The sequence below is a fragment of the Baudoinia panamericana genome, assembly GCF_000338955.1.
Source record: "Baudoinia panamericana UAMH 10762 unplaced genomic scaffold BAUCOscaffold_3, whole genome shotgun sequence".
In the NCBI taxonomy this organism is placed as follows: Eukaryota; Fungi; Ascomycota; class Dothideomycetes; order Mycosphaerellales; family Teratosphaeriaceae; genus Baudoinia; species Baudoinia panamericana.
In genome coordinates this window covers 228,867-246,216 of record NW_006911259.1, presented here as the reverse complement: position 1 = coordinate 246,216, position 17,350 = coordinate 228,867, and the positions used below count along the sequence as shown (strand labels likewise).

Genomic DNA, 17,350 nt, shown 5'->3' with positions numbered 1-17,350 from the left:
TCACACAAGCGCCTCCAACGCCGGCGCTGTTATTCAAGTCTACAGATCAAGCTAGCTTACTAAGTCCTCACCGCGTATTTGGACTTCGTGCGGATCCATGGGCCTGGTGGTGTTAGCAGCAAGACAATCAAGCTGGGCTCGGAAGCTACACGTACCATACTTGTAGAAGACATACGGCACCGGGACAAGCAACGCACTCAAACATGCTAAGATCGTGAGGGTGTACGCAACACCCATGTTCTCGTAGAACGGAATGCCCACAATGACCATGCCGCCAGCGGCTACGTATCTTATTAAAGTGATCGAAGCGAGCGCGCTGGCTGCATACGTCTCGTATGCGTCAATAATATACCTTGCACCAGTTAGCATGGACCTCCGCCGAACGGTCGGAACGCGCACTTACTGATAGCTGGTAATGAACACGCAGAGAATGCCGTACCCAAATAGCGCAGATGCAGCCAGCGGCGACCAGATAGAGATGGTCGGCCGTGCCGTCCAGCCCATCCAAAACAGCGAGATGGGAATGGCGAAAGCGCCGCCAAGCATGCTGTACCAGAGTCTGAACTCAGGGGGCAATCTCTCGCCGCCGGCCTCTTTAATCTTTTGAAGATCCCGTTTCGCCCACTTGTAGATCAACGGTACAAGTGCTGAGGCACCGAAGAGGCCGACTATGATCCCCAGGAAGCATATGCCCGTCAAGCCTTCCGAAATGCCATACGTATCCGTGAAGACATAGGTATAGCCGTCAAGGAAGGTGAAGAGGACAATATAGATAACAGTAAGGTACAAAGCAATGAGAATGATGATTGGTTCGCGAGAGGTAAGTAGGAACGGCCGATAAAGGGCCCGCTTCAGTCGTCTGAAAAGAGATTCCTGTCTGACTTCGATTTCCGCGCGGTAACGGTCGTCGTTCGCCAATGCCCGGAGGTGCTTCGCTTTCCACTTGAGCAGGATGGGTGGGTACGTCTCCGGTTGGAAGAGCACAACAAGCGCTAGCACTAGTCCGGAAATGATGAGGGTGATCCACTCGACCCATCTCCAATCCAAGAACTGCACGATGTAGCCTCCCATTACTGGTCCAAGCAAAGGGCCAGTGAAGGCAGCGTTTGCGAAGATCGGAAAGGCGAAGACACGCTCCAGCGGGCTCCAAAGATCACTAATGGATCCACCAGCACAGGTTAACGGCGTGCTGCCGAACAAGCCAGCAAGGAAACGGAACGCAAGCTGCGCGCCAATGTTGGGCGCAAGGCCAGAAGCCATAATGAAAATCATGTACACCACAAGTGTAACGATGTAGACTGGGTTGCGGCCTACGGTCTCCGAGATAGGTCCAGCAAGGAGTGCACCGGCGCCAAAGCCCACGAGGAACAGGCCGGTGGCCATGCTCTCCACAACTTCCGAGACGCCGAAGTCTCGGGCTGCAGCCTGCAGAGCGCTGCTGTCTATGGCGCTCGCAATACCTACCACGCAGCCGATAGCAGCCACAAGTAAAGTGCAGGGTATGCGGTACCAGTAGCTCCAGTTATGCGGGTTTAATGCGTCGTTCTCGCCTTCGAAGCCCACAACGAATACATCGCCCTCGCCACCTTCTTTCGTCGTTCGCTTGCGGATGTTGACGCCTGTCAGAACCTGCCCTAGCCTCGTGCGCGCCGATTGTTGGGTTGTTAGCCGCGACAGTCTGTGCTGGCCAGCCAGCTCGTCATCGTCGTCTTCATCGGCCTCTTGAAGTGTCTCTTCTGTTTCCTCGAGGAATCCACCAGGTCTTTGGTTCTCTTGCATCGTCTCATGTTCTTCGTCAGGCATAGGCGGGCCGATTTTAGGGTCTATCTCGCCCGGATTCACCCCAATGGGCGGTGGTTGCGCATGATCGTCTTCGCCCTTCTCTAAGTCGATCTTGCTGTCATCACTGGCATCAGACACTGGCGAAATATGGTGTCCCTGCGACTTCGCCCGATCTCTCTCCAATTGCGCCTTGGCCGCCGTTCGGAACCGGCGATACTGTAGTAAAGACTGCATCTTGCCAACATAAGAACACAAGAGAAGGCGAGCGAACAGGTAGTGTAGGAGAGACGCGAAAAAAGCATTATATCGAAAGCCTACCTCTACGCCCACCACGGCACTGCACGGGTATACCGGCTTCCCCATGCGCTTTTCTGCAATGAGCTTGCAATCAAGCGGCGTTGTAGTGCATTAAGCGATCGACAATGATGCAACACACACAGCATGCTGAACTATAACTGACAGCGGATGTAAGGCGGCGTCATTTCCACATTCGGCATGGATATAGCGAGATGCGGATTATGCCGAGCAGTTTATTGCCGGTAGCTCCATAGGAACACAAGGTGCACAAACGCAGGTACACGACCTCCGCATATGCACTCGCACTTGCACTGGTTAAGGAGCCATGTAAAATCAAAGAAGAGTGGTTGCTGGTCAAGTGACAGCCACGCATCCGGCACGTTAGAGATCGCTATATGCGCTACCGCCGACACTTTCGTCGAACGCCATAAGCTCCTTTAACCCGCAGACCTCGAACAATGCTCCAGGTCCAATGTTCTGATGTTCAGGTGATTTGCCTGTCTTCTTCAGCGTCTGCAGCGCGCTCTGCACCGCAGGCACAACGGCTTCCAGGCCCACCGTCGGCCAGATGACTATCCGGAAGCCTAGGTTGTTCGCCTCGTCATTAGTGACGATCGGAGTTCGACCGCCAGGGACCATGTTCAGTAGTACCGGAACGCCATTCGGAAGACACTCGATGACTTTCTTCGCCTCGTCTTGAGATTGGATGGCCTCGAAGAAGAGGGCGTCCACGCCGATTTTGGCAGCCATCCTCATGCGTTCAACGGCTTCGTCGAAGCCGCCGTTGCCCTGCGCGTCCTTGCCGGCGCGTGCATCCGTCCGGGCAATGATTACAATACCATGTCCGCCATCATCTCGAGCTTTACATGCGGATCGTAGACGGTTGTAGTACACCTCTCGTGGAACAAGTAGCTTGCCACTCAGATGCCCGCAACGCTTTTCCTGGACTTGATCCTCGATGTGGAGGCCTAAAACATACATCACAAACCGCTAGTGAAGATTGTGGGAGGACTTTCGCATACCAGCAACGCCTGATCGTGCATATGCCCTGACCGTATTCGCAACATTGATCGGCCCGCCATATCCTGTGTCTGCGTCCGCAATGACAGGCACAGCCGGGTTGATCGAGGCGATCATAGCAGCATTCTGGTGCATGTCGGTGAACGTCGTGAGTCCCAAGTCCGCCATGCCTAGTCGAGACATGCTGGTCCCTGCGCCTGTCTGGCTGCCATGTTAGTCGCTTGGCGTTCTCTCAAGCACAGCGGTGGCGAGCTCCCGCATACCATGTATAAGCATTCAAAGCCGGCGTTGAGCGCCAAGCGTGCGGTGATGCCGTCGTATACACCAGGGGCTACAACAGTCTTTGATGGATCGGACAGCATCTGTCGTAGCCGCCTTGGGCCAGAGACTGGCTGTTCTATGTGGCCGTTCATTGCGGGCTAAGTCAGTGGAATGGAGGTGAAAAGTGCCAGAAGCTTGAGACAACAAGGGAGTACCAGATGCTCAGCAAAGCAATATTGGATCTGAAATGGTTGTCGCAGATAGGGAAATAACACTTATGAATCCATATATGTTCGCCTGGCGCCCCGGGCAAGCACTGAAAAAAGCCCGCCGACACCGGAGCTTTACGATTTCGCTACAGTAGATAGACATTCATGTGAGTTGGTTGCTCTCGTTGACATCTGCAACACCAGCGCTTCTATGTTGGCTACAGGCGCCAGATTGATGGTTGATCTTGGTAGGTGCGAGGCACGTTGGCCGTCGCACAACATGCGGAGATCTCGTGGCTTGCCCGAAGCACGGATCCTTCTTCACATGCTTCCGGCTTCCACTTCCCCAGACTTCTATCTTCGGCACAGCCGCGGCTCCAGCGTGAAGTCATGCGCTCAGTGTCGGTATGCTTTCTCAATGCATGTGATCTTGGAGTCTCGTCATCTTCTCCTTTGATTGCTCTACCAAACCCCTCGTGACTTACGACGACACGATATCCTAGGTGAAGGACGAAGGCGAGCAACAACAACACCTGTCTCCCTCGCGCAATTTCATATCACAATGTCTCTCAAGGAAGGTTAGCAAGCATATCGATTGGAGCGATCTCGCCGAAGCCAAAGACTGACATCCCACCTCGAAGATGCCTGGCCCTCCTCAGCGGCGTTCGACCTGATTGCCGACGCACTGAAAAACGATGCGGAGCGTAAGGCGGCTATGAAGCAAGCCCCCTTCATCTTCGGTTTCACTCTCAAGAACGATAAGAATGAGACGAAGAGTTGGTACATTGACCTGAAGAAGACCGGATCAGTGGGCAAAGATAAGACGGCGCCGGAGGGAGAGACGGCGGTCGTGACATTATCGTTGAAGGATGTTGATTTTGCCAAGCTGGTCTCTGGCAAGGGCAAGCCGCAACAGATGTTCATGACCGGGAAGCTGAAGCTTCAGGTGCGTAGTCGGTGAGGTGATGATGCCGCAAATTCCGCTAACAGAGGTCTTCAGGGCGACATGATGAAGGCGACGAAGATTGAGCCGATCCTCCAGAAGGTCCAGACCAAGGCTAAGCTATAGAGATGGGAAGTCATTTGCTGTTATCGTGCATCGACCCGCCTTTCGAACGTTAGATGAGGAGTTGCTCGGTTAGCTACACTGCTGTTCGACGCACAAGGACGCAAGCGCAGTGGTGCTGTATTGACGTCGCGCCATTATCTTTGGGTTTTCGCCAACTACTCTGATCTTGCCTACACCCTCCTAGTCAATGACGAATGTGCTGAATCGCTATACCAACCAGCTATGTCGATGAGCATTGGCAGTGGTGTAGCGGGTCAGCTTGCAGTGCAAGCAAACTGGCGTAATCGCTACATCTCCTAAGCGTTGGTGCAGCGCCCACTTCACGTCTTGACCGGGCAGCTTATGCACAGGCTATGTTATTGTGATCAAGACAATCCAACATAAAGTTATTGGATGAATCCCAAGGTCATCGGCATGTCGTATGCTTGCTTACCACCTATGGTAATAGCTTCTCTGCTACTGGTCATGGCATGTTTACAGAGATACTTAGTGCTGTAAATAGTCGCGTATATAGCTGGGGTCGCCTTCCCATCTTCATCTTCTTCTCAGAAGCTCTTAGAAAGTACAGTACGTGTCCACACAGCAACAACGAGAGTGAGATTCATCGCGAGAGTGAGTTTCCTGCCTAAGGCTGCCATTGATGCGGGCTGACTCAGTCAAAAACAAAGCCACCATCTCGGACTTAAGGAGTCCATCAACGCTACGCAGACGACATCAGCACGCTGCGCGTACTCGAAAGTAGACAGCAGCAAGATGAGCAAGCGTCTGGCGGAGTCGCAAGGAGGCGAAGAGAGATATGGGAAGAGCAATGAAGGCGGCATGACGGGTTCTCAAGACCGCGCACCACAGGCCGCCACGGCGGCGCAGTTGGCACGGCGCAAGTGAGTATTCACTTGACATACCTCGCCTCTCACGTCAACCCTACTAACGATATGCACTACTAGAATTATACAGGCCAGAGGTAGAGTCTCGGCACGTGGCAGCCGCGCGCCTTCACCAGCGACTGGTCCGCAGCAGTCAAACCCATTCCAAACCTTCCAAGCACCACCCGCTGCCGACTCCTTCACCTTCAACATGCAAGCCTCAACGCCGACCCCAGCATTCGGCCAACAGCCGGCGCAGACGAACGGCGCCATCTCCCTCGGCGGCCAGTCAAATGGCGCTACGCCAATCTTCGGAAGGTTCGGCGACAACCAGAACAACAATAGCCAAAGCTTCAGCTTCGGTGCAAACGGTTCTCAGCCGCAAACGAACGGCTTCGGCACATCCAACACGTTCTCATTCGGACAGTCACAGCCAAACACGAACAGCACGTAAGCAGCGCGACCCTTTCCCACGAGATCGTTTGGTGCATAGCTAACTTTTTACTCATCACTGTTTAGGCAGCCTTCGGCATTCTCGTTTGGACAGCAGGAGCAGCCGAAGTCGAACAGTACGCAGCCTTCATCATTCACGTTCGGTCAGACACCAAGTCAGAGCCAAGAGCGGCCGAAGACGAACGGCTTCACGGGTCTGTTCGGAGCGAGCCCGGCACCTCCGAGTACCAACAAGCCAGGACAGAGTGTCTTCAGTGGCCTGTCCGGGTCAACCCCGAAACCACTTGGAGGGCTATTGTTTGGCCAGCAGGCTAACGACACCACGACGTCCAATTTTGAGTTCGGAAAGGAGGACACGAGTATGCTGAGTCCAGACAGCACTCCGCAGAAACCACAGGCACAGTCATCTGTGCAAGCACAACAGCCTGCGACCGAGGCGGAGACGCCCGTCAATGCCGATTCAGGCAAGAGCATCTTTGACCGGTTGTCACGCGACCCACCAGCCACAGAGCCCAAACCCACCTTCAAGTTCGGCGCAGCGCCGCCTTCGGAGGCGGAGCCACAGAACCCGAACGCAGGAATGAGTTTGTTCGAGCGCATGACGCCAAGAGACCCAGAGCCACCAGCAACAGCTCCGAGGCCCTCCACGTCACTGTTCAAGTTGCCTGCGCCGTCAAATCCGTCCGGCACCTCCCTTTTCACATCACAAGCTCCGGCGCCACCGAGTACGCCAGGTGCTTCTATTTTCCAATCACAAGCTTCAGCAGCACCAAGTGCGCCGAGTGCTTCCCTCTTCCAACCTCAAGCGCCAGCGCCAACGCAGCCGGCTCCGCAACCAGTGCCACAAGTAACACTCTCAGCTCCCGAGGAAACGTCGACTTCTGCAACTTCTTCCAATACGACACTTTCCGATCTTTCGAAGCTGAAGAGTCTCAATGAAGGTCTTTTGGCACACCTCAAGACTGAGGATACCGACAAGGACTGGAGCATCATTTGTGAATACTACCTCTACGAAGCAGCCAAGTTAATCGGCAAGCAACTTACCAAGGCACCGGCCGCGACTTCTGCTGCACTGCCAGTGACAACTCCATCTGCGCAGAATGCGATGGCGCCGTCGCCGCTCCCAGCAAACACACCATCCATGTACAGCCTGTTCGGCACCTCACCCCCGGGACCTACCCCTACGCCGGCAGTAGCAGCGCCGTCAAATCTACGAGGCGACACATCACAAGCCCAGACTCCTGCACCTTCTGGACGGTCCACTTACGTGTCGGAGTCGGAATCGGAATCAACGCCCAAAGCTAGTACAATAAACATCTTTGCCCAGGCAATGACGCCTAAGCCAATCAATGGAGCAAGTCTCTTCAGTCCAGCTGCGCAGACTCCAAAGACGTTAGATAGGCCAAAGTTCTTCACATCAGCGGCGCAGCCACCCGCCACTGCGCCAGCAAGCCGAAAGCGCTCTGCCGATGACGAGCTTACCAAAGATACTACGGCCCCCGAAGTCCCTGCCACAGAGAAGCGTACGCGCTTCGCTGAACCGGTACAGTATCCTAAGTTGTCCGACAGTGCGAGCAACACAGCGAAGCTTTTCGCATCGACGCTCGACAAGCCAGCCGGAGAGCTGGCTCTGCCATCAGGGCAGCTAAAGGCTCCCAGCTCGTCAACAGTGTCAGACACGCCCTCGTTCGGTCCCTCGGAGGACCTGATGATGAAAGTGAGGGAGCAGCGGGCGGCCAAAGAGGCAGCGCAGAAGGCTGACGCAGAGAAGCCCAAGGCTGCCCCCGGGGCAACGAACGGATGGCAGCCGTCTAGCAGCTTCATGTTCCCACAGAAGCCTGCGACTGCGAAGGCGTCGGAGACCACTGCCTCGCCTACGTTTGGATCCAAGCCGGCGGAAACCTTCAGTGTGCCTGGGTTTGGCTTTAAGCCTGCGGAGACCTCCAGTGCGCCTGTGTTTGGCGTCAAGCCTGCGGAGACCTCCAGTACGCCTTCGTTCGGATTCAAGCCTGCGGGAACCTCAAATCCGCCTGTCTTCGGTTTCAAGCCTACTGAACCATCCGCTGCCGCATCATCCAGCTCTGAAGCAGCGGAGACTTCAAGCAACTCTGTCAACGGCTTCATGCCATCGACGGCTGCGACAGCGAAACCTGCAGAGACACTCAGTGCACCTTCTTTCGGCTTCAAGCCTGCGGCTCCTGCTACGCCAGCGACTGCCGCTGTTGGCTTCAAGCCAGCTACTGGCGCAAGCGCAGCGGATGGAGCCACCAGCTTCCTGTCGAGCTTTGGCAGCGAAGCGAACAAGCAGCTTGAGAAGTCGAAGCGCAAGCGCATGGATGAAGACTACGACAGCGAAGAAGAAGATAGAGCAGCATGGGAGGAGCGCGATCGGGCGATTCAGCAACAGAAGATGCAAAGCATCGCAGAAAGCGCGAAGGCTGGGACAGGCTTCAAGTTTATGCCTGCGAGCAAGCCGGCATCTCAGCCAGCCATCTCGTTCTCGTTTGGCGCTCCGAAGGCTTCGACTACCAACGGCACTTCGGGCGATAATGCTAACGAGGATACGACTGCGATGAAGCCTGCCTCTGACAGTGCGAAGTTTGTGACAGGCTTCACACCCACGCCTGCCGACAAGCCAGCATCTCAGCCGGCCGTCTCTTTCTCATTTGGCACGCCGACCGTCTCGACTGGCAACAGCGGTTTGTTCGGCAACAACGCAGGCGAGAAGAAGCTCGCACCACCACCGCCAGCTGCTGGCTTCCTTTTTGGTACCAGCGCGGGCACGTCTACGGATGCTTCTCGCGCGACTACGCCTGGCGGTACGACTGACGGCGAGGCGCCTGCTACTGGCGCTGACGGAGAGAAACCCGACCTCAACGGCGACGGCGGGCCAAGCGATGAGCAGACCGACAAGCAGGTTGACGACATGACGATCCTGACTTCAAAGGAGCGCGAGGAGCACGACGTCCTGTTCGAGACCCAAATCGCCAAGTCCTCGAAGCTGGACAACAAGCCGACCGAGAACGGCATGGCCAGAGCTTGGGTTGAGCGAGGCAAAGGTCCGCTCTACATCCTCCGAAACAAGACCTCGGGCAAGACAAGAGTGCTGCAAAAGATTGCCCCGTACGGCAAGCCGGCGATGAACTTCGACGTCCTTAAGGGAGGCAAGTACACTCAGAACGCTGGCAAGAAAACCACGATGGCGAGTTTCGTTGATCACATCCAGCCAGACACCCAGGCGCCGAGCAGGCCCAGCTCATGGCTGATTACCGTAAAGGAAATACAGGATGCGCAGGAGATTGCGCGGATCCTAGATGAGGCGAGTCACTGAAACTCACGTGTATTAATGATATGCATTGCACTGGCGTTATCGTGCGTTTCGGGATACTGGCTGGACACTGTATGAATTGTGTACAGCAAAAGGCGCGCTTACAACAAGCCTGGCGACTAGCGATGGATTTCTGGAGATTTCGGCATGGCATAGCGTGGGTGCTTTGGGAAGGCAGCGCCGCGCACAGCCAGGCGCGTGCGATTGAGATGGATATACGAGACGCTTGTTTGCTTTAGATGGACCCGGAAGTGGAGAGTCAGGTCGACAGCTATGGAAATGGGCAGGTGAGAGACTCGGATTGTTCGCTTTCTACCGTTTTGCTTTCGGCCTTCGTGGCTATGTGCAACACGGCAATGTGCGACTTTCTAGCTCCCGGAGGGCCTGATGAGAGACCTTGATGTTCTGCTATAGCGCCTCTTTGCTTTCGGCTTCCGTGGCTAAGTGCAAGTTGGCAACGTGCGAGATCTTGGCTCCTTAGTGACGCCGTACGTAGCTGCTATCAGAGGCTTCTGCATTAAGCCAATAATTTCACCATGACTGTCGCTCAATCGCGGACGGTATCTGAAGTCCCAGCCATGAAGTACCACATACAGGAAGCGAAGAGTTGATGGTGCGTGGTGGAGCTAGAGGATTTCAACCTACCTAGCTAAGGGAGACGTGCCATATCTTCGCTAAGGGCCTGTCACTGCATTTCCTGTCTTATCCGAAGCCGACAGCGAGCGGGCGTGGAACGTGCGACCGGCATAAGAGTTCCTGCTCTTCGAGAGTGTGAGCGACGATGAGGAGCATGTCGAGAGCCAGATATGGCGGTGATGGCTATTAGAAAAACAAATGCTTGTATCATTCCGCTTAGTGCCTTGCAAACCCCATACCCAGGCCTCTCACGAACCGCACCTCGTCTGCGTTCCTCTCCAACGCTCTTCGCATAGCCATGCCATACTGCCTCTCCGCGTCTTGCTTGGCGCGTTGTTCAGCACTCTCGGCTTGCACTTCTACAACTTCATTCTCGTCATGGTCAAGCGCGTTTCTGTGTCCGAAGCCAAGCATGCCGAGCCGACCATCTCCGGTCCAAAGAATCAGATTGGACTGGTTGATGTCCGCCCTACTGCTTCTATGATCATACGACAGAGTGGAGTTAGTGATGGGGTGCGTTGATATAATCTTTTGCACGATATCGCCTTGCCCAGGCATCTCCGAAGCAGTAGACGACCAAATGCCGTAAGCGCTTGCGTCACCTGGCTGTCCGCTGCCACCATCGCCAATAGGCGCTGTATCATTGATGTTGAGGGTACGCACGTGCGAGAAGCCGTCTCGCTCAACCCACTTCAGATTACCGTCTCCGTCTGAGAAGACGATGCGGCCGCCATGCGGTGCCACAGACAGCAGCTTACTTGCGGAAGCTGTTTGGCGGTTCTGGTACGGTTGGACTCGAGGTAAGCCATACAGCTCGAGCGAGCCTTTGCCCTTGTACTCGGCCGCAGCTAAGATCGTTGTGCCGCGTCTATTGCGCGCTTCAACCAAGGCTGAAATGGTGGCTTCTGGGTTGCGGATGAGGTCCAGATTTTGCGGCACAAGCGGGTAGGGTAGGGAGCTGAGAGAAGCTATGCGAGCGCCTGAATGTATAGTACCGCGCAATCGGGGGAAGAAGCGGCGATCATAGTTTAGAAGTGAAGTGAACCGTCCAGCGACCCAGATCGAGCTGTCATCGGCGCCGAGTCCGGAGTCGTGTAGGATGGAAAGAGGCCCCGGTTGGGCGAGGGTTGCATGCGAGTACTGGGAGCCGCCAATGAGCTCACCAGCGGGATTGGGTCCGGAGAGCATGAAGGCTCGGTCTCGGGGATCGTGTAAGTGCACCGTCCAGTTCGTTCCCACTGTTACCGGCACTCTGTCTTTAGCGTCCGACAGCACTGTAATTGGGAAGGGATATTGCTTCGTTGAGGCGGCCTGCATGGTATTCAAGTCGATCTCGTGAAGCGAGTTCTGAACCGCGAAGTAGCCTTTGCTCGACGTACTGTCAATGGAAACGCACTCTACAGCACCTACCTCTGTCATAATCGCACGGCTCTCGCTTGTTGCATCGGCCTCCCTGCCAGTGAGCAGACCCGGGCGTGTCTGATGAATCAGTCGCCCCCGACCGCCTTGGTGACTACTCGATCGCTCAGAGATATCCCAAACGCAGATGCTGCCGTCGTCCAGAGGTGATACTAGGGTTTGGACGCTGCCATCTGCATTGTCCAACGTACCAGTGCCGGTAGCTTCACAGACAACACCATCCTTGTCAGAAGCCCGTAATTGCGGTACACCTACCCAATGCACGTTGATGCTGGCATGCCGGTGAATGTACTCCTCGTAATAGTTCAGCCGCTCGTCCGGATAACCAGGCTCCCAGTTCACGAGCGCACGTGTACGCTGTACTCGAGCCTCAGCTTCCGGGTCAGCAGAAGAGCGAGGTTGTGTACTGCCTCGTAGCTGAGCCACATCCCAAGCGGTCAAATCCGCTCCAGGCAAGGCAGTTACAGCATTCCGCAGCTCCGCTAGCTGAGGGGATTGGACAGTTAGGAGCTGCTGTCGCCGTCTGAGAGCCTCGGCGCGTGATGAACTAAAGCAGTCAATCTTCCAAAGGGCATTATCGCGGCCAAGCTTCAGATAGCGACATGAAACGGTCTGAAGGCGGACAATGTCTTGCACCTCACAGTAGGAAAAGATGTGCAATACAACTTCCTCCGGTAAGCGGTCCATCTTTGAGATCGATCTGTTGCACTCTGGTAGATGCTACCGAACTTGTGATAACGAGTAAGTAGGTTGGTGGCTAGACCAACCGAGACGACTCCTACGGTTGTGGATACTATGTCGTTGCAACGGAACGCTGTGCCAAGTGCAGTCTCTATAGAGGCTTCGAACAATGGATTTCGTTCGAAGGGCAGTCCAGTGCGAGTGATATAGTGAACATATTAGGGTAGCAGAATTAGAAAGCCAGGTGTAATGGAGCCATCCCCGCGGCCAAGTCGAAGGAGGAAGCATCGGTTCGGCTCAAGCTCGCGGAGACACGCGAGCGTTTTGGGAAGCTGTTCACGGACAAAGCCTGTGAACACCTGGCTGAAACGTCGCCATCGTATCGTTCCATGCATGACGGCTACCTCTGAGTGGGAGAGGGAGATGCTCTCTTCAATCCCAGGGCAAGCACTGCGACTCAGCCAACAAGAACAATGAAACGAAGCGTCTGGCGCATAGCGCCTCTCCTACTCTGTAAGCTTCACCCACCGGCTTATACGCGGCAAACCCTGAGGCTAACGGTACTCTGTAGTCGCTTTCTTCGTCTTCCTCGCCCTTTGTACGGCACGGGAGGAGGCGCCGCAAGATGGGTCATCATCACTTACAGAGCGACCGTCGACGTCGGAGTCTGCCAAGTGGGAGGCGGCAAGCTATGGAGAGGAGCAACCCCAGCGTGTCATGGCGGAAAAGGTGGAAGAAGCGATAGGTATGCTGCGCAAAGTCAAGCCACCGATATCATCAAAGCTGGCTCGCTATACACGAAAACCGAAAGGCTTCTGGGGCAGTAGTGCCTACTATGCTAAGGAAGCGTTTTTCCTACTCTTCATGAATGCGCCAAGACAGGATAAACTCCTGACGACATCCACTTCCCAAACGCCAAAGCTGATCCAGCCGCTGTCGCGAGCGGTCAAACTACTCCAAGATGCCGCGAAGGACGGTGACCCCGACGCCGTCTTCCTGCTGGCGGAGATGCACTTCTACGGCAATTTTACGCATCCAACGTCCTACCCAAAAGCTTTCAGATATTACAAGCAGCTTGCAGACCTTACCGGCAATAGTACTGCTCAATACATGCTAGGATTCATGTACGCCACCGGACTCAACCCGGAAGTACCCGCGGATCAGGCAAGAAGTATGCTCTATCATACCTTCGCTGCCGAGCAGGACGATACCAGAAGTCAAATGACATTGGCGTACCGACATCACGCTGGCATAGCAACACCGCGCAACTGCGACGAGGCAGTCCATTGGTACAAGAAAGTGGCTGATAAAGCGATCTCCTACTACAGGAGTGGTCCACCAGGCGGTCATGTTCTGTCGCGTGACGCCTACAGGCTGGCAGACGAGGCAGGTGGCGTGTACGGCGAAGGCGCAAGCGTGACTTCTGCCGGTATCCATGCCAAACAGGGCGGCCCAACAAGCGATGCCTATGCCAATATCGAAGATGTGCTCGAATACCTGCACTTGCAGTCGTCGAAAGGCGACCTAAAGGCGACGCTGGGTCTTGCTCGTCTTCATTATGATGGCGCTCGCGGCTTGAAGCGCAATCTCCGTCTGGCCAAGCAGTACTTTCTGCAAGTGGCTCGCGAACACTGGCTCGAGAGCGGCAAAGTCCGGAAAGATGTACCGCCGGGCACCGAGAAACTGGCGTCCAAGGCTGCTGGCTACCTTGGACGTATGTTCTTGCGCGGCGAAGGCATGGAGCAGAGTGCCGCCAAAGCTCGCATCTGGTTCACGCGGGGTCTCTCGAATGGTGATGCCTTGTGCCAGTATAGCCTCGGGCTTATGTATCTGCACGGGTTTGAGGTGCCGCAAGATACGGCCAAAGCAGCAGAGTTCTTCGCCGCAGCTGCCGATCAGGACTTGGCAGTCGCGCAGACCAACTTAGGCATGCTGTTTCTGGATCAAGGCGATCCGCAAACCGCAACCAAGTACTTCGAACTGGCGGCGCGGAACAGTCACATCGAGGCGTTTTACTACCTTGCGGAGATCAGTAACCAGGCCGTTGGTCGAGACAGATCCTGCGGTATGGCGGGCAATTTCTACAAAATCGTCGCGGAGAAAGCTGAACCCATCTGGAGTTCTCTCGGTGAAGCCAACGAGGCGCACGAAGAGGGCAACACGCAGAAGGCATTGGTATATTACCTCATGGCCGCGGAGCAAGGCAGCGAAAGCGCTCAAGCGAACGTGGCGTGGATCCTAGATCAGACCAAGCCCAAGTGGAGCCCTATTACTTGGATCCTGTCACTCTCGCAGACAGCCAAGGCAGCTGTAGCTGACGCTTTGTTGGCGCTGACATACTGGACACGTTCTGCAAAACAGCAGAACATTGATAGCCTAGTGAAAATGGGCGACTATTACTTAGCAGGTCTTGGCACAGTTATCTCCGCCGAGAACGCCGCAGCTTGCTACCAGGCGGCGGCTGAAAGCATGCAATCTGCGCAAGCAATGTGGAACCTAGGCTGGATGCACGAGAATGGTATCGGCATTGAGCAAGACTTTCACTTGGCAAAGCGATACTATGACCAAGCCCTCGAGACGAACAAAGAAGCGTATCTGCCCGTCAAGCTGAGCTTGTTCAAGCTCCGATGGCGCAGCTGGTGGAACGACATAACGCACGGTGGCATTAAATCAATGAGTTCTGGCGAAGACGAAGCACAGCGAAAGCGGAGAACCTTTACCGAGTGGCTAAATGACTTCCTCGAAGCAGACGCGCAGATGTATGCGCAAGAGATGGAGGAAGCGGATGACTGGGGTGATGGACATGGAGCCGAGAGCGGCATGCCGGGCGACGAGTTCTGGGGCGCCGAAGGCCAGATCGACGACGGCGTGATGGAGACGCTATTGATCTGCGGGCTGGTCGCTGCGCTGGGATGGCTGATCTATTACCGCCAGCAGCAGCAGCGGGCTGCAGAACAGCGAAGACGTGAGGGGGTGGAGCAAGGTCATGCTGCAGGAGGTGCGGTTCTCGCAGAAGCGCAGCAACCGGCCCCCGCGCCGCCTGCGCCAGGTCAGCAACCCGACGGAGGTTTCTTTCCGCAGCCTGGAGATCCTAATTGGAATGCTTGGATAGCTGGAGGTGTTGGGCACTAGCCTTTCGAATGTACTATGCTTTTGTATACACAAGCCCTTCTAGACGGATTGCTCTAGTCGCTCATTATAACCTTTACAGGAGCCATGTCCACCTCCGCATTTGAGACGGCCCGGTCAGCCAATGGCGTGTATCGTGACGCCATTGTTTGGCTAGAGTTCGGAAGCTCGAGGGTTAGAGCACTGATCGATTACACCTCCATAGCGGAACGACTATACCAGCTACAGCAGCTTCGCTTCAACCGACAAGCTCGCCCATCATCAGTTAATGTGGTCACTGCCAAGGCTGTCCTCCTCGCTTCTGCGTCAATCATCAGTTGGACGCACGACCGTTGCATCAACCAAACGGGCCTTTTCCACGACCATTGCAGCGATGGCACAGGAATTCAAGCTCAAGGGCTTGACGAGCGTTGACCTCAAGAACGGACAGAAGCAAGAAGCCGAAGTCGAGGGCATCGAGGAGGGCAAGGTTCTTCTCGTTAAGGTCGACAACCAAGTCCATGCCGTAACCCCAAAGTGCACGCACTACGGAGCTCCTCTAATTAAGGGTGTCGTTACCGGAGATGGGCGATTGACTTGCCCTTGGCACGGTGCTTGTTTCAAGGTCTCAACCGGTGATGTCGAAGATGCACCGGCGTTGGATCCCTTAGGCAGCTTCGAGGTGCTGGAGAAGGACGGCGGGGTGTGGATCAAGGGTAAAGAGGAGGATCTCAAGAATGGCAGACGGTTCCTCAACATCAAGTGCAAGGCATCGGGCTCGGAGAAAGTAGTCATTGTCGGCAGAGGAAGCGGTGCGTTAGGAGCTATGGAGGCGTTGCGAGGAGGCGGTTTCAAGGGCCAGATTACGACCATTGCTACCGAGGACTATCAGCCTATCGACCGAACGAAGTTGTCAAAGGCTTTGCTGACGGACGTTTCAAAACTGGCTTGGCGGTCAAAGGACTTCTACAGCGAAAGTGACATTGAGATGGTCACGGACACGGTTTCTTCAGTCGATTTCGAGGGGAAGAAGGTCAAGACGCAGGGTGGCAAGGAGTATCCGTACACCAAGCTCATCCTCGCTTCAGGCGGCACCCCGAAGTTCCTCCCCATGCCAGGCCTCAAAGGTGATTTGAAGAACGTCTTCCTCATCCGCCAACTACCAGACGCCCAAGCTATCATGTCCGCCGCCGGTTCGGAAGGTGGCAAGAAGGTGGTCGTGATTGGCAGCTCGTTCATCGGCATGGAAGTGGGCAACTGTCTCGCGAGTCAGAAGCACCAGGTCTCCATTATCGGCATGGAGAGCGAGCCCCTGGAACACGTGATGGGCACCAAGGTTGGCAAAATCTTCCGTGCGCTACTGGAGAAGAACGGCGTGAAGTTTTACCTCGGTGCTAGCGTAGAGAAGGGTGTCGAGCGAGACAGCAGTGGCGAGATTGGCAAGGTGCAGCTGAAGGATGGTACAGAGCTAGAAGCAGATTTGGTAATTGAGGGTGTCGGCATCAAGCCGTCAACCGACTACGTGAAGGACAACAAGTCCGTCAAGCTGAACGACAAGGACGGCTCGATACTTGTCGACGATGGCTTCGCAGTCCAAGGCCTTAAAGATGTCTGGGCTATCGGTGATATTGCAACCTACCCTTACCACGGCCCTGGCGGCAACGGTTCTCCCATCCGCATCGAGCATTGGAACGTTGCGCAGAATATGGGTCGATCAGTGGCGAATGCCATCAACAACCCCTCAGCTGCGAAACCCAAGCCATTCATTCCCGTCTTCTGGTCGGCACTTGGCGCTCAACTTCGATACTGCGGTAACACCGTTGGTGGGTATGACGACGTGATCTTGAATGGCAACACGGACGTGAGTGAAGGGAAGCAGAGCTTCGTCGCTTACTATACGAAAGGCGATGAGGTCGTGGCTGTGGCGAGCATGATGAAGGATCCGTATATGACGCAGTGCGCGGAGTTGATGAGGAGAGGGCGGATGCCGAAGAGGAGCGAGATTGAGAAGGGTGTCGACGTGCTTGAGATAAGTGTGCCGGCTGAAATGAAGATATAAGCGAGGCAACTCCGTAGATACGTTTGTAGCACATGAACATGACGAATTACTGTACTATACACTGCTAGACATGTATACTTCTCGGCCATAGAAGCGAACATCCCCATACAGTCGTGCTTTCCTCAATGAGACTAGCGTAGGTCTAAAATATCTATGCGATCCTGG

The 17,350-nt window shown here is 55.1% G+C and overlaps 8 protein-coding genes across 8 annotated transcripts; 4 read left to right on the top strand and 4 right to left on the bottom strand.

Moving 5' to 3' along the window:
• Positions 1-34: 34 nt before the first annotated feature.
• BAUCODRAFT_30946 (uncharacterized protein) lies at positions 35-2,192 on the bottom strand. The gene is made up of 3 exons (XM_007675296.1): positions 404-2,192; positions 156-352; positions 35-103 (listed from the first exon to the last, which is right to left on the bottom strand). Exons 1-3 carry the CDS (start codon positions 2,014-2,016, stop codon positions 60-62), a joined length of 1,854 nt encoding a protein of 617 aa, XP_007673486.1. The 5' UTR covers positions 2,017-2,192; the 3' UTR covers positions 35-59.
• Positions 2,193-2,425: 233 nt separating this feature from the next.
• Positions 2,426-3,611, bottom strand: BAUCODRAFT_30945 (uncharacterized protein). Its single transcript, XM_007675295.1, has 3 exons — positions 3,363-3,611; positions 3,102-3,300; positions 2,426-3,047 (listed from the first exon to the last, which is right to left on the bottom strand). Exons 1-3 carry the CDS (start codon positions 3,510-3,512, stop codon positions 2,461-2,463), a joined length of 936 nt encoding a protein of 311 aa, XP_007673485.1. The 5' UTR covers positions 3,513-3,611; the 3' UTR covers positions 2,426-2,460.
• Positions 3,612-3,787: 176 nt separating this feature from the next.
• BAUCODRAFT_119984 (uncharacterized protein) lies at positions 3,788-3,961 on the bottom strand (the record flags this gene model as incomplete). Its single annotated transcript, XM_007675688.1, has 1 exon — positions 3,788-3,961. One exon carries the CDS (start codon positions 3,959-3,961, stop codon positions 3,788-3,790), a length of 174 nt encoding a protein of 57 aa, XP_007673878.1.
• A 32-nt stretch (positions 3,962-3,993) lies between these two features.
• BAUCODRAFT_30942 (uncharacterized protein) lies at positions 3,994-5,108 on the top strand. Its single transcript, XM_007675294.1, has 3 exons — positions 3,994-4,147; positions 4,211-4,515; positions 4,570-5,108. The coding sequence occupies exons 1-3, from the start codon at positions 4,132-4,134 to the stop codon at positions 4,636-4,638; spliced, it is 390 nt and encodes a 129-aa protein (XP_007673484.1). The 5' UTR covers positions 3,994-4,131; the 3' UTR covers positions 4,639-5,108.
• Positions 5,109-5,333: 225 nt separating this feature from the next.
• BAUCODRAFT_377608 (uncharacterized protein) lies at positions 5,334-9,403 on the top strand. Its single transcript, XM_007675687.1, has 3 exons — positions 5,334-5,519; positions 5,583-5,951; positions 6,021-9,403. Exons 1-3 carry the CDS (start codon positions 5,392-5,394, stop codon positions 9,283-9,285), a joined length of 3,762 nt encoding a protein of 1,253 aa, XP_007673877.1. The 5' UTR covers positions 5,334-5,391; the 3' UTR covers positions 9,286-9,403.
• Positions 9,404-9,709: 306 nt separating this feature from the next.
• Positions 9,710-12,257, bottom strand: BAUCODRAFT_377634 (uncharacterized protein). Its single transcript, XM_007675686.1, has one exon. It carries the CDS (start codon positions 12,022-12,024, stop codon positions 10,135-10,137), a length of 1,890 nt encoding a protein of 629 aa, XP_007673876.1. The 5' UTR covers positions 12,025-12,257; the 3' UTR covers positions 9,710-10,134.
• A 1-nt stretch (position 12,258) lies between these two features.
• Positions 12,259-15,283, top strand: BAUCODRAFT_377611 (uncharacterized protein). Its single transcript, XM_007675685.1, has 2 exons — positions 12,259-12,531; positions 12,590-15,283. The coding sequence occupies exons 1-2, from the start codon at positions 12,492-12,494 to the stop codon at positions 15,148-15,150; spliced, it is 2,601 nt and encodes an 866-aa protein (XP_007673875.1). The 5' UTR covers positions 12,259-12,491; the 3' UTR covers positions 15,151-15,283.
• Positions 15,284-15,520: 237 nt separating this feature from the next.
• BAUCODRAFT_119980 (uncharacterized protein) lies at positions 15,521-17,185 on the top strand (the record flags this gene model as incomplete). Its single annotated transcript, XM_007675684.1, has 1 exon — positions 15,521-17,185. The coding sequence occupies one exon, from the start codon at positions 15,521-15,523 to the stop codon at positions 17,183-17,185; it is 1,665 nt and encodes a 554-aa protein (XP_007673874.1).
• Between the last annotated feature and the right edge of the window lie 165 nt (positions 17,186-17,350).